Genomic DNA, 20,262 nt, shown 5'->3' on the forward strand with positions numbered 1-20,262 from the left:
CGTGAGGTAAAATTCGCTTGTTCTGTAGCCTATTTTAGAAACGATTACGATCTATTAGATTCGCTTGAGAAGTAGACTGTGGGTGTCTTTGGAATCGATCACGCCATAAAATCATCAGATTGAAACACTAAACAGCAGAGTACTTGATGCGAACTCTTCCGCGGAAATATCCGCGGGTACCCGCGGACGCGCATTCCGTCTGGCCCTGATCATTACCAATACCATCAATTTAATTATTAGCAGTCCCAGAAATATTCAAAGCATTTAAGAGATCAAATCAAATAGATGTGACTTACTTTAAACTTGCTCTTATCCTGAGCAAACCTGATCACAAGCAAACGTTTTTGAACAAATCTGAACCACGTAATATTCTGTCAACAATCGATAATTCCTCTGCCTCTGCCATCTGCGAAACGAATCCTAAACTCCGATTAATACAACTAATAAAACTATTTAATTAACGTTCAATCTAATTTAGCGCCCGCAGTTTAAAATGAATGACGAAGACGAGCAGGAAGGCGGGATCTCGCTGATGAGTTAATCCAATCATAGCCCTTTGGAGGCATTGCCTCCTCTCACGTGACTTTTCTCCATTCTTTTCAATTATCCCCACTCAAACTCACGGCACGCTTTAGCGGGTATATATAAAGTCAGTGAGCTTACAGGAGGCAAGAGAAACGCTGCCTCCCTTTATTCTTTCGAGCGGGGTCGCTGTTTCACACTGTTTTATACGCTGATTGATCTCATATTTCGCTTAATACATTCTATCAGCTGTCCTATTTTATTTCTGAACTGTTAATAATATTCTCATTCGATTATTTTCGAGGGGGAGGGGAGGCACCGCCTCCCTTGCCTCCTCGGAGGAAACGCCCCTGGTCATTTCCCATTTTACTGCTTGGTGACTCTAAAATTCATGTTGATGATGTTTGCTCTAACACCAGTCAGTTACTTTCTATCTTTGAATGTTTTAATCTGACTCGGCATGTTGATTTTCCTACGCATTCACGTGGTCATACCCTTGATTTGATCTGTACATCAAGGGCCAATATCTCTTGCATCACCTCTACTGACACTGGTATTTCTGATAATAAATTTCTTGATTTTAGCTTCAGCCTGCTCATGCGTAAGAAATGTTCAACAACTGTTAAATTCTTCCGCAATCTCAAAGCTGTTGATACTGCATTATTTTGTACCTCCATTGCCTCTTCTAATCTCTCTGATGTCTTTGATATCTCTTCTCCCTCCCTGATATTATCTAACTATCACTCCACAATCTCAGATATCTTAGATAAGCATGCTCCTGTTAAGACCAGAAGGGTCCCTTCCACACATTCGTCTCCTTGGTACACTCTGGAGCTTCGCATCTTAAAGGCCACTAGTAGACGGCTTGAACGTCACTATAGGAAAACTGGCCTGGCTGTTCAATATTCAGCTTTTATTGAACATGTCAAAAACTACAACTCGGCCCTGAACTTGGCACGTTCCAGATTTATATCTGCTACAATTAATAAATCAAGCAACAGGCCAAAAGCATTATTTAACACAATAAATAAACTTACCAAACCTCCATCTTATGTTGCCCTAGCTTCTGATGAACTTTGCACTTCATTCTTGGCTCACCTGCTAGAAAAGACAGATGCTGTAAACCAGTGCCTGTCTAATGATGATACGAATATTAGATATCTGCCGAATCAACCTGGTCAATCCTTGCCTCTCTTTTCTCTGACTTCTCCTTCTTCTGTCTCTGAGTTAGAGTTAGCTATCTTGAAATCCAACCCTTCATCGTGTCGTCTTGACCCTGCTCCTACTCCTCTTCTGAAACTTTGCCATTCAGTTATCTCTGCACCTATATCTCACTTCATCAATGCATCTCTTACCTCTGCTATATTCCCTCTGCCACTCAAAACTGCTGCTGTTACCCCTGTTCTCAAGAAACCCAACCTTGATCCCTCAGTTTTATCTAATTATCGTCCTATTTCAAATCTACCCTTCATAGCTAAATTATTAGAAAGTACTGTTGCCTCCCAGCTCCAGTCTTTTCTAGTCAAAAATTATCTTTTTGATCCTCTTCAATCTGGTTTTCGCCCTCTACATAGTACTGAAACTGCACTAGTTAAGGTACTGAATGATCTGCTTCGCTCTGGTGACTCTGGTTCTCTGTCTATGCTCCTGCTGCTGGACCTCAGCTCTGCCTTCGATACTGTCTCCCATGAACTACTCATTTCTCGCCTTTCGGATGTGGGTATTTCCGGTGCTGCTCTTTCTTGGTTTTCTTCCTATCTCTCTGACAGGCTATTCTACATTTCACTTCAGGATTTCCGCTCACCTACTGTCCCACTGAAGCAAGGTGTCCCCCAAGGATCCGTTCTAGTGCCTTTATTATTCATAATTTATATAATACCTCTTGGTCAGATCCTCCGCCGTCACGGTTTTAATTATCATTTTTATGCTGTAGACATTCAATTATATACTACCTGTACATCAACTCTATCTATAACACCCGACAAAATCTCTACTTGTGTGCATGAAATAAAAGATTGGCTTCATTCAAATTTTCTAAAACTTAACAAGGACAAAACTGAGATTATTTTCACCGGACCGCCGTCAGTCACTAATAAAATTCCTGCCAATTTCACCTGTGAGATCGCTGGCTCTCATATAAAACCATCTAGTACTGTTAAAAATCTCGGTGTTATCTTTGACTCCTCTCTATCTTTCCACTCTCACATTAATTCTATCACTAAATCAGCATTCTTTCATCTACGTTGCATCGCTCAGCTCAACCCTTCATTAGTATCTCAGACGCTGAAACTATCATCCATGCTTTTGTCACATCACGCCTTGATTACTGCAATGCACTTTTCATTGGCTTATCTGTTAGCTCCATTTCCAAATTGCAATATATTCAAAACTCTGCGCTAGAATACGTCTCGGTTACGTATGTAACCTCTGTTCCCTGATGGAGGGAACGAGACGTTGTGTCGAACCGACAGACGGGGTTCGCCCTTGAGAACCTATCATCTTCTGACTATTTTGAAAAGGCCAATGAAATTGGCGAATGAAATTTGAATGCCGGGCTCCGCCCCCGGATATCCAGGTATAAAGGGGAGCCGGCGTGCTCATTCATTCACCTTTTGTGCTGAGGAGCCTGAGAGCATCTCACGATCGCTGCAGCGGACAGCTAGTGTTGTGGCATGAGGGACACAACGTCTCGTTCCCTCCATCAGGGAACAGAGGTTACATACGTAACCGAGACGTTCCCTTTCTGTCGGTCTCTCGACGTTGTGTCAAACCGACAGATGGGGTTCCTATTGAAAACGCCACAGCACTAAGCCGCGTCACAATCTCTAGCGAAGCGACGTTGACCGGCCTGGGCGAGACACACGTGAGCGCTATCGCGAAATTTGTAACCTTCCAGTGGGCAGGCAGGGGCTCCCAGAGCTTTTGGCAAAGATGAGTAGCCCCTGCCCTCGGCCACCACAGACGGAGGCCTTGTTCTCTAAACGAGAAGCCGTCCGGTACCGTGGGGCTACTGGGTAAGCGCTGTTCCCTCAATGTGGACGTGCGCTACGGAGACCACTTCCCACCATAGGGGGAATACAATGGAGACACCAACATGGTCTCACCAATAGGGGAGAACTCATGGGAGGTATGTGCGGAATGCCGCAAGGTGGATGTCCACCTGGGGGAGGTCATGGGTTGCCACGAGGGGAACCATCTCATGACGACATCTCAGACGGAACCACCCTAGTGGGGGGTTACTACGTGTGGGGCACTAGGTCCGGTTAGAGCTATATGTAATAACTCAGCTTGATACCCGGCCATAGGCGGCAGGGCTGCTCCGCCGAGCCCGCCGCCCTGAGTGCTTATTGATGGATGGACGGACTGCCTATTCTTCACCCTTGGGGAAAGAAGGGAGGCAGCCCATAGCGCACTGATCCAGCTAAGAAGGGGAATGGTGCTATGCGCAGGCGTACGCTCTACGATCGCTGGTCTCACCTGTTGGCAAGACTCGAGCTGCCGGTCCCCCACGGAGGTTGCAAGCCTCTGCGAGGTATAGCGTAGCCCAACCCGCAACTCTACAGATGTCTGCCAGAGAGGTGCACTGAGCCGGTGCCCACGAGGAGGCCACACCCCGAGCGGAGTGTACCGTCACTCAAATGGGCACGGGCTAGGATCGCCACGCCGAAGTGACGGCGTGTGCGATCAAGCGCGACAACTCTCCTCGGAGACAGCACTCCCGTTGCTGACCTCCATAACAGACAAGACCTGCTGTCTCCACTGGAGGCTGCGCGCTAGGGCCTCCGTGTCGAGGGGGTCCTCGTCCAAGGAGTGCCCAGCGGTACTGGGTGGTGTTCAGGGAGGCAACAGGTCCCCCTGTGCCCGCCCAAACCACACCCAGGCCAGCCCGCAGGGGTGGAGTCATCACTTCCCACGGGGTGTCAACTGACGAGAGAGCGCTTGGCTGTCTGGTTCAGGAAACCCGGTGGGCGTGTGACATACAGGGGCTTTGCCACCAGCTGTCTCCACGGGAGGAGGCGTTTTTTGGGCGAGTTGCGATGACTGCAGCGAGCGAATGCCACCCTGGGGTTTAGTACGCTACGCCGGTCGTGCTGTCCGGGCAAGAATGCTGGCTCTGCACGAGAGGCCGGAGCCTCGTCAGTGCAAGCAGGACAGCTAGCAACTTAAGGCAGTGATCTGCCAACGCAGGCGGGGGCCCGTCCACCGACCCGACACTGCGCGCCCGTTGCACACCGCACCCGCACCCCGTAGGGAGGCGTCTGTCGTTACCACGACCAGCCTCAGGACCTGCGCGGGGTTTAGGATGCGACGGCCGCAGGCGTAATGACGATACGCCTACTGCCAGTGTGCCACGCTCTCCAGGGAACTCGTCTCTGTAGTCAGTGCTGTCGCGGTCCCAGTGTGCGTCAACCCGAGGGGGACAGGCCACCCCCGCCTCTGAAACTGATTTCAGGGGACCGCTGGCTGCTGCCTGAAAGTTCAAGCAGCTCAGCACTGACTGTGCGTGCTCGAGAGCGAGCACGCCGTCATGAAGACAGTGTTGAGTTCTCTACCAGGAAAAGGGGAGCTCTGCGCAGTGTTTTGACTGTGAAACACATGACACTGTTTGGCGAGTGATCACAGTTGCCTGAGTTGAGGAAATGATGTATTAACATGAAGTTTAAAATAATAATGTGATTGTCATTGAATAAATCTTTAAATCAACATCTTAACTTGAAAGTATAAAAAAAGTTGATAAATATGGTATAGTGATTTTCAAAGAGTTAAGAACACTTTTTCTCAACAGAACGCAAGAAAGTGCTCTTGTTTAACAGTTTAGCCATAAATTCTAATACTCCTGTTTCCAAAGGTTAATCAAATGTTCACATACGGATCCTATTTTTCTTGGGAGCTTTTATGCAAACAAATCACATGCCAGGGAGCTTGGTTAATCTTGCTTTACACTAAACATGTTTACACCTATACTTGTATTAATATTTAATTGAGGAGATACCATCATAAGTAGATACAGACGTAAAATCCCATTTTATGTGATTGGATCTCTATCTATTCAATACTATGTAAATAAGGCATGCAGCTGAGATTCTTTTATGCTTTTTTCTGACAGTTGATTGATCGATTGAAGAAGGAGATTCAGTCTTTGAAGGAAGAGCTTGCTCTGGTGACTGGAGAGCAACGAAGTGATGAGCTAACTCATGAAGAAATCCAGAAGTATGTATCCATAATTTCTCCCTTTTAAATATGCTCAAAAGGGTTCTGTAAAATACTTCACAGTCTATTAACAAAATATCTCGGGTACGTTTACACTCTTAAGCCGCACAGTGGCTCAGTTGGATGGGAAACCTTTCTGTTAGGAGTTTGAATGTTCTCCCGGTTTCAGCATGGGTTTACTCCGACCTAAAGCTGTAAACCATGGAGGAAATGCACACATTTTTCAGGTTCTAATATAATGTGAGATTTATACATATTTATCTTCTAAACTATAACATATGTATAGAGTAGGAAGATATGTATACATGCAAATATATACACAAACACCTATGGTGTTCTCCAGTTCTTCTCTTTCTATTAGCGACACACTTTTAGTGTGTTGCGGTTCTTGTCTGAGGGCTTGCTTATTCAAAATTGTCTTTGGACAGTGAGTCTCTGCTGAAGCGGATTCACTTGTGTTGACTAAGAAAGTCAAATGTACTGATATACAGGTGCTGGTCATATAATTTGAATATCATCAAAAAGTTGATTTATTTCACGAATTCCATTCAAAAAGTGAAACTTGTATATTATATTCATTCATTACACACAGACTGATATATTTCAAATGTTTATTTATTTAAATTTTGATGATTATAACTGACAACTAAGGAAAATCCCAAATTCAGTATATTAGAATATTACTTAAGACCAATAGAAAGAAAGGATTTTCAGAAATATTGGCCAACTGAAAAGTATGAACATGAAAAGTATGAGCATGTACAGCACTCAATACTTAGTTGGGGCTCCTTTTGCCTGAATTACTGCAGCAATGCGCCGTGGCATGGAGTCGATCAGTCTGTGGCACTGCTCAGGTGTTATGAGAGCCCAGGTTGCTCTACTAGTGGCCTTCAGCTTTTCTGCATTGTTGGGTCTGGCATATCGCATCTTCCTCTTCACAATGACTTAAGGTCAGGCGAGTTTGCTGGCCAATTAAGAACAGGGATACCATGGTCCTTTAACCAGGTACTGGTTGCTTTGGCACTGTGTGCAGGTGCCAAGTCCTGTTGGAAAATGAAATCTGCATCTCCATAAAGTTTGTCAGCAACAGGAAGCATGAAGTGCTCTAAAACTTCCTGGTATACAGCTGCGTTGACCTTGGACCTCAGAAAACACAGTGGACCAACACCAGCAGATGACATGGCACCCCAAACCATCACTGACTGTAGAAACTTTACACTGGACCTCAAGCAATGTGGATTGTGTGCCGCTCCTCTCTTCCTCCAGACTCTGGGACCCTGAAGGAAATGCAAAATTTACTTTTATCAGAGAACATAACTTCGGACCACTCAGCAGCAGTCCAGTCCTTTTTGCCTTTAGCCCAGGCGAGACGCTTCTGACGCTGTCTGTTGTTCAAGAGTAGCTTGACACAAGGAATGCAACAGCTGAAACCCATGTCTGATGCAACAAATCCTCGACACACAGCAGCAACTGGTGGAGTAACATCTGCTAGAGCCTCATGGGTAACGAGAGGTGATCCTGCAGACTGCTACACCTGCTGTGACCCCTAGTGATGTCCAGAGTCTGCAACTAGATCTCCTTAGACCTGCTTTTCCGAGAACTTAACCTACAATTGAGGGAGTCAGTCATCAAGCCAACAGAGGCAGATGAATGACCTGCGAAAGGTACCTTCCTTTCAAGATGGAGAGAAAATAGAATGAGTAGAATGAGCGGGAAAGCAATTTAATGCCCTTATGAGAAAGCTATTTCCTTACTGTTTCTAAAGGATTTCCATTAAAAATAAACTAAATCCACTGCTCTCATCTCCACTGACGCTGGGACTTATCTGGGTGTTCTGTGCTGGTCCGTGCAGCAAACGACAGAACAGTTAGCATGCCTTGCTTGAGCTTTTGCAATGACGTCCCAGTGCTTGTGAAAACAATGATGGCGGCGTTCGAGATGTGGGTGGAAACGTTCAGAATAAGGGGTGTAGACATTATAACAATAAATGCCTCCTACATCAGAGGGGGAGTGAAATCTGATTGTCTCGTTTTCCCACATGCTTACAGAGAAAGGCTCACCGACATAAATATACTGGGTTGTCATTTTTCACTTTTTCTGGATTGGCAGATGCACCGGGGACATGATAATAGCACTTAAACATAGAAAAACTATGACTTACCTGCCTGTCGTGTTACCTGCACAGTGTGCAGTCAAGAAATGGGGTCAGATTTGATTCATTATTATGAATAAATAAACTATGATTCGCAAATAAATATAGACGGTTTCACAATTTTTTTTAAATCCACATATGCACAAAAAGCGATCCATAAATATATATTAGAAGTTCCACAAAAATAAATGCAATTTACAAATAAATACAATGAGATTTGCAAATAAAAATTATTTACAAATATATTTTAATTATATTTATTTGTAGATCGCTTTCTTCACATTTGTGGATCGCTTTCTGCACATTTGTGGATCCCTTTCTGTGTATTTGTGAATCGCTGCATGCATTTGTGGATCAGTGCACACATTTGTGGATGGCTCTCTGTGCATTTTGAAACATTTCTAACGTCAAACCGATCGCACAATCCACAAATAGGTGGACCCCGCCCACTATCTACGCACGCCAATCGGTTAACTTCCGCTTTTGTTGTTCAATAGCCCACGTTCTAACTTCAGCCAAGTACCTTTTACTCTGCACTAAGATTCAGGGAGCTAACATGGCGACTAGTGGCGATCTAAAATGTATGATATACTAAATGATAATGGCCTCTTCTTTATACTATGTAATGATTGCTTGTGTTTATATATGTACATTTTCCGTATTGTTTCATATATGCTGTATTTAAACGTTTTTCGACTTGATAAAAAAAAAATCCCGTTGACTAGTTGTGACCTGGGGGTTAGAGCATTGGGCTTGTGATCAGAAGGTTGCTGGTTCAAATCTCAGTGCCAGCAGGTCATGACTGAAGTGCCCTTGAGCAAAGCACCTTACCCCTGATTGCTCTGCAGTAATGTGTCACTGTAAAAACTACTTGTAAGTCGCTTTGGATAAAAGCGTCTGCCAAATGAATAAATGTAAATGTAAATAAATGATAGGCGACATAGCCTATTCTCTCTCAATTTCAGTAAACATGCTCGGTACACACACTACAGCGGATATTTCGGACTGCTGAGAGAATCACTACCGTTATCACTGCAAGAACTTTACTCATCCAGAGTGAGCGAGTAAAAGGGCTCGCAAAATCTCTCAACTGCCAAAAATAGGACAAGATTCTTTCCTCGGGCCATGAACAGTTGAACAGTTAAATGTTCACCCCACTGTGCGATACTAAACTACTCAATTATACTCAGATTTACTTATTATACATATGTTACTGATTTAATATATCATATAGCTAACCCATTGTCTAATACATATTTTTTAATTATTATTTTGTTAGCTGTGTCTTGTCACTTTATGTGAGCTGTTTAGTAAATGTAGTATTTCTATGTGGGAAATCGTGTTGTCCCACATGACCATCTAGCAATATAGCCTACTTACGCTGCTGCCACTAAAGACAACGCTTACTATTGTTAATATATTACATGTATCATATAGTTTTGTCATAGCAAAGAGTTAGACAGTAAACAGAACATTTTAGCAGCTAAGATCATTCAGGAATGGGATAAACCGAGATGACTGTAGAAATAACATTTTATTTTGAATGACATAGAAATTCACAATGCTGATTATTTTCCCCACGTTAATTCTGCCATCGTTATACTGGTAGTACACCGACAGCTGCAAAAAATCGGAATTTAGCCCTTTGGTACATAAACATAATAAAACGGCTGGCTGACAAATCAAATCAGTCCCGAATGCCTAGTCAACGGGATTTTCCACTCCTGTCCGTGCACGCTGTTATCAAGTCGTAAACGTTTCAATACAGCATATATAAAACAATACGGAAAATGTACATATATAAACACAAGCAATCATTACATAGTATAAAGAAGAGGCCATTATCATTTAGTATATCATACATTTTAGATCGCCACTAGTCGCCATGTTAGCTCCCTGAATCTTAGTCCAGAGCAAAAGGTGATTGGCTGAAGTTAGAACGTGGCCTATTGGACAACAAAAGCGGAAGTTAACCGATTGGCGTGCGTAGATAGTGGGCGGGGTCCACCTATTTGTGGATTGTGCGCACGGTTTGACGTTAGAAATGTTTCAAAATCCACAAATGCACAGAGAGCCATCCACAAATGCGTGCAGTAGTGATGCGCGGATGGCGGTTAAATCCGCGGGCGCTGCGGATGATCCGCGGGTCGGGTGGGTCGGGTAATAAAAAATATATTCTGATTAATTGCGGGTGGGTCGCGGGTTGATGAGATCATTCGTTGAAAATACAATTATTTATAACAACATTTCTTCAAAATACGAATGTGTTTTAATAGCAGTTTCAACCAGGCAACCGGCAATTTTGCACTCATGTTAAAGAAATACGCGGGTGTCGACAGTGGAGGGGGGTTCTTTTCTTAATGAAAAAATGGAGGCGAAACAGATCCGGGAGAAACTTTCAGTTAGATGAGTCCTCAGAGGAAAATGAGTTATTCTGGGACAAACAAGATCGCTTATTCCCACGACTGCGGCGCCTTGCTGGAGAATATTGTGCATTCCTGCAACAAGCTGTGCAAGCGAACGCTCATTTAGTGCGGGTTTTAGAGGCGAGACGGAATCGTCTGAATCCATGCAGGCGCAGTAGATGCTATTCTGTGTTTGCACAATGCAAAAGAAAAGGCCAAGTAGCTAATGCTGAATTGGCACCGTTTTGTTATCGGACTTTGTTCTGTTTTCTGGAAAGAAAAAAGTTCTTTATTGTTACTTTGAATATCTGTTTTAGGAATGTTCCAGTATATTTCAATTTATTTGAGCTGTGTTTGTGTGGCCGAAGCCAAACTTTTTGTTATACAAATAAATGTTCATTTAAAAGCATTTTACGATTAGCGTATCATTTTAATATCGGATATTGACAGACTAGTTCTAACGTCACTGAATCTGATAACATCATGCTTAAAGAATATAATTAGATGTATTAAAGTGACGATCGGTTGCGGGTCGGGTGCGGATATCTATATCATAGAAAATTATACGTGCGGGCGGATGGCGGGTGGATAATTGATTTGAAGCAGCGGATGCGGGTGACATTTTAGCTCATCCGCGCATCTCTAGCGTGCAGCGATTTACAAATACACAGACAGTGATCCACAAATGTGCAGAAAGCGATCCACAAATGTGAAGAAAGCGATCTACAAATAAATATAATTACAATACATTTGTAAATAATTGTATTTGCAAATCTCATTGTATTTATTTGTGAATTGCATTTATTTTTGTAGAACGTCTAATATATATTTATGGATCGCATTTTGTGCATATGTGGATTTAAAAAATGTTTGTGAAACCGTCTATATTTATTTGGAAATCATAGTTTATTTATTCAGAATAATGAAACAAATCTGACCCCATAAGAAAAGGGGGAGGTGATAAAGTAGACATTCCCGATGGGAACAGCGTACACATACAGTTACTGAACCCTGTTATGTTTGTTGTGTGTTAGCTTGTGTCAATCCTGTTGTAGTCGGACATATGGATTGCACCAGCCAACCAAACCGCAGGGCAGCGTCCAAATTCAATGGCTTGTTCTATGAGTGTTATTATATACTGTTATTACTTTTGTGGACTAAATGTTTACTGGTAGACAAACTTGCACGGAAGTGATGTTATGAGTAGAGCCATCCTTTTTTTACTCTCAAAAACCTATACAATGCAGTCCAGAGGGGTCACTTTGTTGCATCTGCAAAATTGTAATGGCAAAATAGCATTTTTATTTTTTGATCAGTTGAGAATCACTGCCTTGTTTCCACTGAGCGTTACAGTTCAGTGCAGCAGTGGCGGTTCTACATTGAATTGCACCCCGGGCGAGACCACCTTTAAGCGCCCCCTCCCCCCGAAAAATTGATAATTAAAAATAAAACACACACACAAAATTATGACAAACCGTCATATTTTTTTATAACAACATAAGTGAAAGAGAAAATTATATTCCTTAATTGCACAAATCCATTTTTTTGTGCACCTGGTGGCTGGATCTCTGTTTATTTGGCACTCGACAATCAACAGATTTCCCAACCCCCCCAACAATGTCACTCACGAAACCAGTCACGGCCATAATCGTTTTGTATTACGTATTTTTTATTAGCCATTTAACACAATTCAGAAAAACAAAAATGTGCAGGAACTATATGCCTGTATTCATTGCATTATGGATAAAATGTGTGTTATTTGGAAGAAAGTCTAGGAGGTGTGTGACTGACTTTAGCCCACTGATTGAACTCGCGTCATTGGAGGGGCTTCTGCCGCTCGCTAAGTCATAATAATTTCTTCCAAATAACGCACATCTTCGGCGAATACCTGACAGACAGTCTGCTAACTGACTAAATGTAAATAATCACGGCCCTGCTAGAGCAAGCTGCTGATGGACAGCAAGAATTTTCGCCAAAGATCAGATTTTTCAACTCGTGCGAATCACGCGAACACTCAATTCGCCTCATTCGCGCGAATTGCACCGCAAGTTGGTCATCGCGTCTTTGCATTGACTTAACATGTAAATCACTCACGCTTAACGCTTCATTCGCGTTCGTTTTGAACTCGTTCTGACTGAGTGTGCCAAGGAAGGCCTGATTGAAGCCTGCACTCTGCTCCTCCAGCATCATTTCAAAGCGGTGTCAGGGCTGTCCTCCATTTTCTCCAACTTAATCTGGTGCCCTTCATCAGCTGCCTGCCTATCTGCCAGGGCTGCAACAACATCCTGCTGCCCCCTTTTCCTCGTGCCTGGAATGCAAAACAGACAGAATTGTTGGCTTTTTAGAAAAGCCTTTTTTATCCCTGTGATATAAGTAAGTCATGCAGATGTATAAGGGGAAGACAGCTAGTACACTGCTGCAATGTTCAGAGTAATGTATTACTAAAGAACAAAAAATTGTACAGTGTAAACACAGTTGCATATTGTTTTCATGTCTTACCAATGGGTTTACGGTAGGGTGCACTCGAAGGTGATGGAGCCGATTCTGGTGGTGTCACTGTCGATGTCCTTTTGGGGGCGAACTTAAGCTCTCAGTGGTGGCAAACCTTTTATCAAATCTGGTTTCCCCCTGGCTGCTAGGATCCTTAACTGAAACGTTATACAACACGTTAATAATGACAAACTGCAACAATACAGTTTGACATAAAAATACAGAACATACAACATAATAACAAAACTCAATGTGTAGCTAATTATAGTGGTGGACAGTTAATATTTCCTACTTCATTAATGTACCTGAGTAAGTTTTTCCGAGTATATGTACTTTATCAGTCATTTTATTTGGAGGATATTTCTTCACTACATTACCAAGCATAATATTGCACTGTAAAATGTTTAGCTGTGTAGGCTCATAGAATTTGGACATATTCTCTCTCCTTTTGTCCTTATAGTAAGGACAAAACATCTTTAAAATGTATTCTGGCTATTGTATATAGGCCTCCAGGGCACCACACAGATTTTATTAAAGAATTTGGTGGGTTCTTATCAGAACTAGTACTGGCTGCAGACAGAGTCCTTGTTGTTGGTGACTTTAAAATTCATGTAGATAATGATACAGATGCTTTAGGAATGGCTTTTAAAGACACTCTTAACTCCATGGGCGTTAGACAACATGTGTCAGGACCTACTCACCTTCGTAATCATACTTTAGATTTAATATTGTCTTACGGTACAAACGTGGTCGACGTAAAAATCCTTCAGCAGAGTGAAGACATTTCGGATAATTATCTGGTATCATGCTTGCTTCACTACCCAATGGTGGCAAATCAAACTCCAAGTTACAAATATTGTAGAACAATAACTTTGACTACAAAAGGTGCGTTTCTTGACAATTTGCCTGAATTGTCTCAAATCTCTAGCATGAGTAACAACTTTAAAGATCTTGACTTTACCATTGAAAATATTAATGCCTCCTTCTCGAAAATGCTAGACATAGTTACTACTCTGCGCTTAAAGAAGATTAAAAATTATAGATCCTCTACTTAGCATTATTAACTCATCTCTGATATTAGGACATATGCCTAAAGCATATAAGGTGGCTGTTATAACCTATTTCGACCTATTTCGAATATACCTTCCTTATCTAAAGTTCTGGAAAAAGTACTCTCAACTCAAATATGCTCCTTCCTCCAAAGGAATGAGATTAATGAAGATTTCCAGTCTGGATTTAGAGCACATCACAGTACAGAGACTGCTCTGATTAGAGTTACAAATGATCTGCTTATGGCGTCCGACCGAGGTTGTATCTCCTTATTGGTGCTGCTAGATCTTAGTGCTGCATTCGACACCATTGACCACAGCACGCTCCTACATAGACTCGAAAATGATGTCGGTATTAAGGAAATAGCTTTGAAATGGCTTAGATCTTATTTATGCGACCGTTTTCAATATGTAGCAATAAACAATGAGGTATCACGCAAATCGCAAGTCCAGTATGGTGTACCACAGGGCTCAGTCTTAGGGCCTATGCTCTTCGCATTATACATGCTACCTCTAGGAGATATAATAAAGCGACACGGAGTAAGCTTTCACTGTTATGCTGATGATACGCAACTTTATATTTCCTCGAAGCCTCATGAAACACAGCAATTTCATCGAATAGTGGAATGCATAGTCGATATAAAAAAGTGGATGAGTATTAATTTTTATTACTGAACTCGGACAAAACTGAAGTGTTACTTATCGGACCGAAAACCGCCCTACGTAACAACCAAGAATACTGCTTAACTATTGATGGATCTTCCATAAAACCCTCATCTTCAGCTAAGAATCTTGGCTTTATATTCGATAGTACTCTGTCATTTGAGAACCAGGTCGCCAACACCTGTAAAATTGCGTTTTTCCATCTTAAAAATATATCTAAACTACGTCATATGCTGTCACCATCAGATGAAGAGAAGCTTATACATGCCTTTATGACATCAAGACTAGATTACTGTAATGCACTATTAGGTGGTTGCCCTGCAGGCCTATTACAAAAACTCCAACTGGTCCAAAATGCGGCAGCTCGAGTTCTACGCGTACAAAAAAGTATGAGCATATTAGCCAGGTTCTGTCAACCTTGCACTGGTTACCTATAAAGCGTCGCATAAACTTTAAAATCTTGCTTATTACCTATAAAGCCTTGCATGGTTTAGCTCCTCACTACTTGAGAGAACTTCTAACGTATTATAGTCCATCACGTGCACTACGCTCTCAGGTGTCAGGTCAGTTGCTAATACCTAGAATTTCAAAATCAAGTGCAGGCGGCAGATCCTTTTCCTATCTAGCGCCTAAACTTTGGAACAGTCTTCCCTGCACTGTCCAGGAGGCAGACACACTGTCAGTTTAAATCTAGACTAAAGACGCATCTTTTTAATCTTGCATACACTACACTATTATAATATATATATTTCAAAGATCTAGTTAGCACTAGTTAGATCAACCGGAACCAGGGACACTTCCAATAACAACTGATGCATTTGTTGCATCAAAGAGTGCAGAACAGTACTCTACTCTCAGCCAGTCTTGTCTCATTGTTCCAAGGTTACTAAAGCGGGCAGGATGCAGTCCAAGGTTACCGGAGCGGGCAGGGCGCAATCCATTCCCAGACCTGACAAATGCTGGACGAAGGACGTGGCGACTCTACAAAACTTCAGTCGCTATTAGATTATTAATGATAATTTTAAATCTAAATTTTTTTATTTTTTTGCCTTGTTGTGCAAGCACTGTCGAGCTTGTGCAGAGGCAGCAGTTTTTGCCAGAGGGGAACTGGAATCCCCTGGTTAGGCCTGGTTTCCCTCTGAGGTTTTTTTCTCCTCCAATGGAGTTTTGGGTTCCTCGCCACCGTTTGCATACTGTTTTGCACTGTTGCCTGGCCGGGGGGGGGCTGCTAGAATTTGATAGTCTTATTTAATTAACACTGCATATAGGAATTTATTGTGTGTCTGATATTTGACCTGTGTTTTGACTTCCATAACCTTTTATGTTTTACTTATAGTCAATGTTTTCTTGTACAGCTGCTTTGTAACAATGAAAATTGTAAAAAGCGCTATATAAATAAAGCTGACTTGACTTGACTTGATTTCTCTCTTAAATAAAATTTTTCTGTGATCTTTTCAATTCTTTATTTCACAACAACAATTTACCAGCAGACTACATCATCGACTCCAGCAGGGAGGTGACCACATCGATACCGCCACTTCTACCCAAACTTGCCGTTCTGCGTCCGTAGATGGTATCCATTATATCAAACCACTTCCAATTCTTTCGGCTAACATTACTCCGGCTGTTGTGGTCTTTCACCTTACAGTAGTCACTCCGCAGCTTTTTTTTTAACACGGCACTTCTTGGACACCAGCTGGAACCCCTAGGCAGCCATTCTCTTAGAAACATGCTGAAAAACTTTTTGTTTCTCACCATGGCATCCAGTTCACTTTGCACACTTTCTTCACCGATGATACCCAGGAAGGTCTGCACCACCCGGATCGACCATGGTTCATTTCTGCGCACAGACATTGTATTCTTGTCTTGGCTGTGTTTTTAAAAATGGCGCTTCCTGTCTTGTCGTTCCCCTTGAAGCACGCACAAGTGACGATTCTCAGTAAAGCATTAGGTTCCGGTACTATCGTACTACTGTGCTAGGTACCCTTACTAAGGGTCCCAAAAAAGTGGTACGGTGTCACGGACTGTCACGACCGTGGGGGTGTGACAGAGGGAGGAAGAAGAACCCAAGCGCAGGCAGCAGTAGCGGACACACAAAAACTTTAATATAAAACAAACACCCACGAGGGAGGGAAAAACAGGAATGTAACTTATAACAACGTGGAAACAAAAAAACTTCCCAGGATGGGGCAAAATCAAGAAGCAGTAATTAACCTAAAACACAAAACTCCATTAAATGACAAAAACCACGACTAACAGGGGAATACGACAAAAAACAAGGTAATTCAATATATCCATATAGACAGGGTGAAAAGCAAAAAAAAACAAGAGATAATACAAAACGTACTCAAGTTATATCAAATTAACAAGTTATAATTACACAAGGCAGGTATGGGGAATAAAACACTAATGGAAGCTAACAAGGAAATGAGAGGGGCGGGGCTAGAGACTGGACAGGAGAGAACGCATATTATGTCATGACTGACGATAATATTTTTCTCTCCACACAAAACACTGTAGCTTTGTCATGACTCTGCCACTAGGCTAGAAAACCAAGACAGAAGAAGGCAGAATCATGACAGTATGGTACAGTTTGCTATTTTGGTACCATTCACAGTGCAAACGGGAAAACTTGCGTTCCGTAGTGAACTAGTTAACCGTACCACTCTTATTTTTTTAAAGTGACGGTTATACTTATGTTGTATGTTTGTGTTGTTATAGGGTGGAGGACAACATTAGGGTGTTTATGGAAGACCCTGATTCTGAGGCAACATTAGACGTGGGACCTGATATGAGGAAAATCAACTTTTGTTTCTCGTTGCTTAAGGTAGCTAATGTGCTTAAGTTCTTGCATAATAGAGTATTTTGTTTTGGCCTTTACTGTCTTATCCTGTAACATCACCAATAACGAACCCTTAGGGCCCCCTGTGACGACCAAAACTATCTTAAAAAATAATATTTAAAAACATTAAAATATTATTTTAAATAAAAGTTGCATGATTTTCCCTATTAGATGTGTATATTTGACTTCCTGGATCGATGCCGACTCTATCCATGCAAGAATTTAAAGTCTTAAGAGAGGAATTCAAGAATCCCGGAGCAGTAGCAGTTCTGTGATGACATATGCGTTTTCAGCAGGGGCGGATTAAGATGGTCAGGGGCCCCTAGGCTGCTCTTTGGGTTAGGTCCCCCCTTAGGTGGCTTTCAGGTGCCTTCAACGCTTGCAGTTTAGTACGGAACGGAGCATGGTTTGCCGTAGAGCTGCATGATTTTGGATAAACTAAGAATCACGATTCTTTTGTTTCAAATAGAGATCAGGATTATCTTACGATTCTAAATGTCAAATAAAACATTTTTTACAACAATTACCAACAATTGCTGTAGGTAAAATTTAGTGTTTACTTTTTTTTGTTTTACTAACACCAACACAGTATTAACCTATAAACAGTTTAAAATAACCTGAAAACATGGAATGCAAATAGGCGCCATAAACCATAGCACTCCGTTTTGTCCAAGCTATAAACAGCAATCCTTAGAGATTTGTTTCAAACTTGTCCAGTAAAGATGTGAAGCATAATCTGAAAAATGCAACACAATCCTGAAAGACAATCATAAGAGCAGTTCCCTTGACAGAATGGGGTTTGAGATGAGACAAGATGGCGTGCCCATTCATTCACCTTTTTGTTCTTCTGAACCTGCGAGGCTTATGCTGAGCGATCTTCGATTCTTCCTACTGGGTCTATGACGCAGAGCAGCGAAACTCGTCCTGGCGTTTTGCGACTTCCCCACCGTTTCGGTAGCTGGTCAGAAGTGTCTTCAAAGAGCATATTTCCGAAAGAGCAAATTCTCCTACAAGCATGCACATGTCGCCAGGCATGTCTCGCCGCTGTAGTCTTGGTAGCGAACGTCCCATCCTCGAGCCAGACAGGCACAACACCTGCGCCAGCATGCTGAGGTAGCATTCGTGGATATTACATTGTATTTAGTTCAATTAAACACATGTAAGAGATGATAGCGTTGACGAGTTTACTTGGATTTTAGCAAGAGTGAGCTTGCATTGTTTTGCAAGACCTTTGGAACAGACACCTCCGGGAACTTAGAGACACCAGCCACCCGCACAGATGCCAAAGGAGTGTCCTCCTGGTTAGACATCAGATGCCTGTTCAGCTAAACCAATCAGCTAACTCTGGAGATGAGACCATCTTGTGTGCAGGCTCTGGACTGGCAGACATTTTGTGAGCTGGCTCTAGACGGGCTGGTCTGAACTGGCGGCCATCTTGTGAGCGGGCTCTGGACTGGTGGCCATCTGGTGAATGGGGATTGGGTTGCCACCCTCAAAAAAGTATTTAGGAGTGTTAGTCTCCTTGCTCTCCCCTACTGTAAGGGGTGAGCCACAAAATTGTAATATTGAATATTGTGCCAGGATCCAGCTTGGGTCCTCCTCAGGTAAATTAAAGCTGATGTGATGATCTAGTCCAGACCAAAAACATTCCTTTAAAACCCCATCGTCAACAGTCAAAAATTTGCAATGCCAAAGAAAATCTCTTAAAAATTCCCCAATTACCAGCTTGATATATTGAACAAAGTTTCCTCCAAGGATCATCATAAGTACCTACTGAAACCTTCCTGTACTTGGGTCCGGCTGCTAGATCCATATTGGCAAAGTCTTCTGTTACGAACTGCTCCTTAACTCTAAATCCAGCTTTAACAAGACAACAATACAGGCAATGGTCAGGGCTAGCAGAAAACAGGCATAAACGATATGGCAGGCTGCAGATGTTCCAAAACGATAAACAAATCCCAGTTCAAACACAATAGTCCAACAGTGGACCGCTCAGAAATGCAGTGGGACACAAACAAGAATTTGACAACAGAAAATAAAGAAAATACTGATAAAGGTTTGGTTATTTTTCCTGTATTATAGACTCGAATGTCAGCCCCCGTCATGTTATGACTGAGTGAGAGATAGAAAACTATATTAACATCAAACAGTCAAAAAAGGGATAAAATGCATTTTATAATAGCTAAAATAGACCAAATAAGCGTCTTTATTTTCCTTTTTATTATTTTAAATGTATTATTTATTGTTTTTCTATATATTTTATCTTACAAGCAACTTGTATCTACAGAAAAACATATTAGTGACTGTATTCAGTCCGTGCAACCAGATGATGTCATCGAAAATGAAAATGGCGGCCTGAGTTTTTTTTAAGGAAATGAAAATATTTGATGTGTTTTAACAAAATAAATCGTAATGTAAGGATATTATAGGATGTGTATTATGTAGGATATCTCCCTATACCCATGGTTACTTTTAAGATTTCAGTACAGACCATCTGCTTGTTTCAGTTTTAGACATACTGTATATATATTAAAAGCAGACATGTTTCCTATCTCCCCAGGCAAGATTACAAAATAGACCCATTGCTCAAAATAGGGCAGAAGATGGCAGCATTACTCCTTTCACAGGCGTGTCTGATGAAGAAGACAGTCAAACACAAGTCCAGAAACTGAGAGACATGTTAATCCAGCGTAATAATGAGATTAGTATCCTTTAACATGCACAACTATCATGGGGATAAATACTCGATTACTAAATAATCGATAGTTACAGCCCTATCGCGTACTAACCTTCAAGTTTTTCCTAATCTGTATAAATATCTTTGTTTGGAGGAACACAGAGAAAGATATTTAGAAGGATGCCTATAACCAAACAGTTCTTACTAACAAATATTTTCCTTAAGTCTGGCTGTTTAGGTATATTAGTGAG

At 41.9% G+C, this 20,262-nt stretch overlaps 1 protein-coding gene across 1 annotated transcript in view; it reads left to right on the plus strand.

Annotated features, from left to right (window-relative positions):
* kif6 (kinesin family member 6) overlaps positions 1–20,050 on the plus strand; it is a gene marked incomplete at both ends in the record, with an annotated part of 51,789 nt that extends 31,739 nt beyond the window's left edge. The window contains 3 exons of the mRNA XM_079458621.1: positions 5,630–5,733; positions 17,214–17,319; positions 19,895–20,050. Of these exons, the coding sequence (XP_079314747.1) occupies positions 5,630–5,733; positions 17,214–17,319; positions 19,895–20,050 (366 nt within the window). The remainder of the gene's footprint in view (positions 1–5,629; positions 5,734–17,213; positions 17,320–19,894) is intronic.
* Between the last annotated feature and the right edge of the window lie 212 nt (positions 20,051–20,262).

This window comes from Barbatula barbatula (assembly GCF_947034865.1).
Source record: "Barbatula barbatula genome assembly, chromosome: 6".
In the NCBI taxonomy this organism is placed as follows: domain Eukaryota; kingdom Metazoa; phylum Chordata; class Actinopteri; order Cypriniformes; family Nemacheilidae; genus Barbatula; species Barbatula barbatula.